Consider the following 1126-nt stretch of genomic DNA (forward strand, 5'->3'; position numbering starts at 1 on the left):
AAGCACCCGCCAACCACCCACTAAGATCATTTAAGAGGCGGATGGCTTCAACCCTGCCTGTCAGGGCCAACTCGGGCTAAGAGGGGCACAACGTCTCGATCAGAAGAAAGACTGAGATACTCGATATAAGTTCTATTCACACGAGGAACAAACTCATGCCTCATAGTGCGGATGGCTTTGGTTCGAATCCCTAATGGAGTATTCTTGAACTTAGTATGTCTGGGAAGTTTTCAAGGCTTTCTAGTATCTACCCTCTCATCTTAGTCTTGCCTGAGAGAGGCGTCATAACTAGAGCTTCTGCCTCTGAAGTAAAAAGCCAACGAAGTTGAAAGAGGCAATAAACCGGCGCTCCTATACTGATACCTACTGCATGAACTACTACTACTACTACTACTACTACTACTACTACTACTACTACTACTACTACAATAAATAAAAAAAGAAAGGAAACAAAAATAATCAGCTGTGTACCTGGGCGAGTCGATGCAGGGTTATGTCCCCCTTGAGAGGCGAGGCGCCGGTCACTATCACAGGCACATCTCTCTTCACATAGTTCTCCATCAGGACGTCGTCCGTCAGCCCAGGGGCCGGCACCTTGTCCACTCTCTCTGTACTCTCGCACATCTGACAGAAACAGCAACAAAAAAAGGAATTTAAAACCATATTGCAGTTCTATTACTTGCCTACTAAAAATGGTGAAATGGTATAGGTTTAACGCCCCTATCAACACTATTAGGTTTTTTAAGAGGCAGGACCTCCCAGTTTAACGTCCATCTCCGAAAGGACCGAGCCAAGTGGGAAATTCGTGCAAAGTGCCTTTCCCAAGGACACAGCGTCGGGCCGAGCTGAGGCTCGAAACCCTGAACGCGGGCCGGAATCTCACGATTTCGAGTCCGGTAGCCTAACCACTAGGCCACTACTTGCCTACTAGTACCACTAAAACTATTACAACAACAAAGTAACAGTTTCTATGCCTACTACAATAACTACGACAACAACTACGACTACTATTACGACTGCAGCTACTACCAAAACTACTACTACTATCAAGACTCCTCCTCCTCCTCCTCCTCCTACTACTACTACTACTACTACTACTACTACTACTACTACTACTACTACTACT

At 45.6% G+C, this 1126-nt stretch overlaps 1 protein-coding gene across 1 annotated transcript in view; it reads right to left on the reverse strand.

Annotated features, from left to right (window-relative positions):
* Window positions 1–624, reverse strand: part of LOC106014112 — a gene marked incomplete at its 5' end in the record, with an annotated part of 5930 nt that extends 5306 nt beyond the window's left edge. Inside the window, 1 exon segment of the mRNA XM_013091166.2 lies at window positions 472–624. Within this exon segment, the coding sequence (XP_012946620.1) occupies window positions 472–624 (153 nt within the window).
* Window positions 625–1126: the final 502 nt, after the last annotated feature.

Source organism: Aplysia californica, unplaced genomic scaffold, assembly GCF_000002075.1.
Source record: "Aplysia californica isolate F4 #8 unplaced genomic scaffold, AplCal3.0 scaffold00029, whole genome shotgun sequence".
Lineage (NCBI taxonomy): Eukaryota > Metazoa > Mollusca > Gastropoda > Aplysiida > Aplysiidae > Aplysia > Aplysia californica.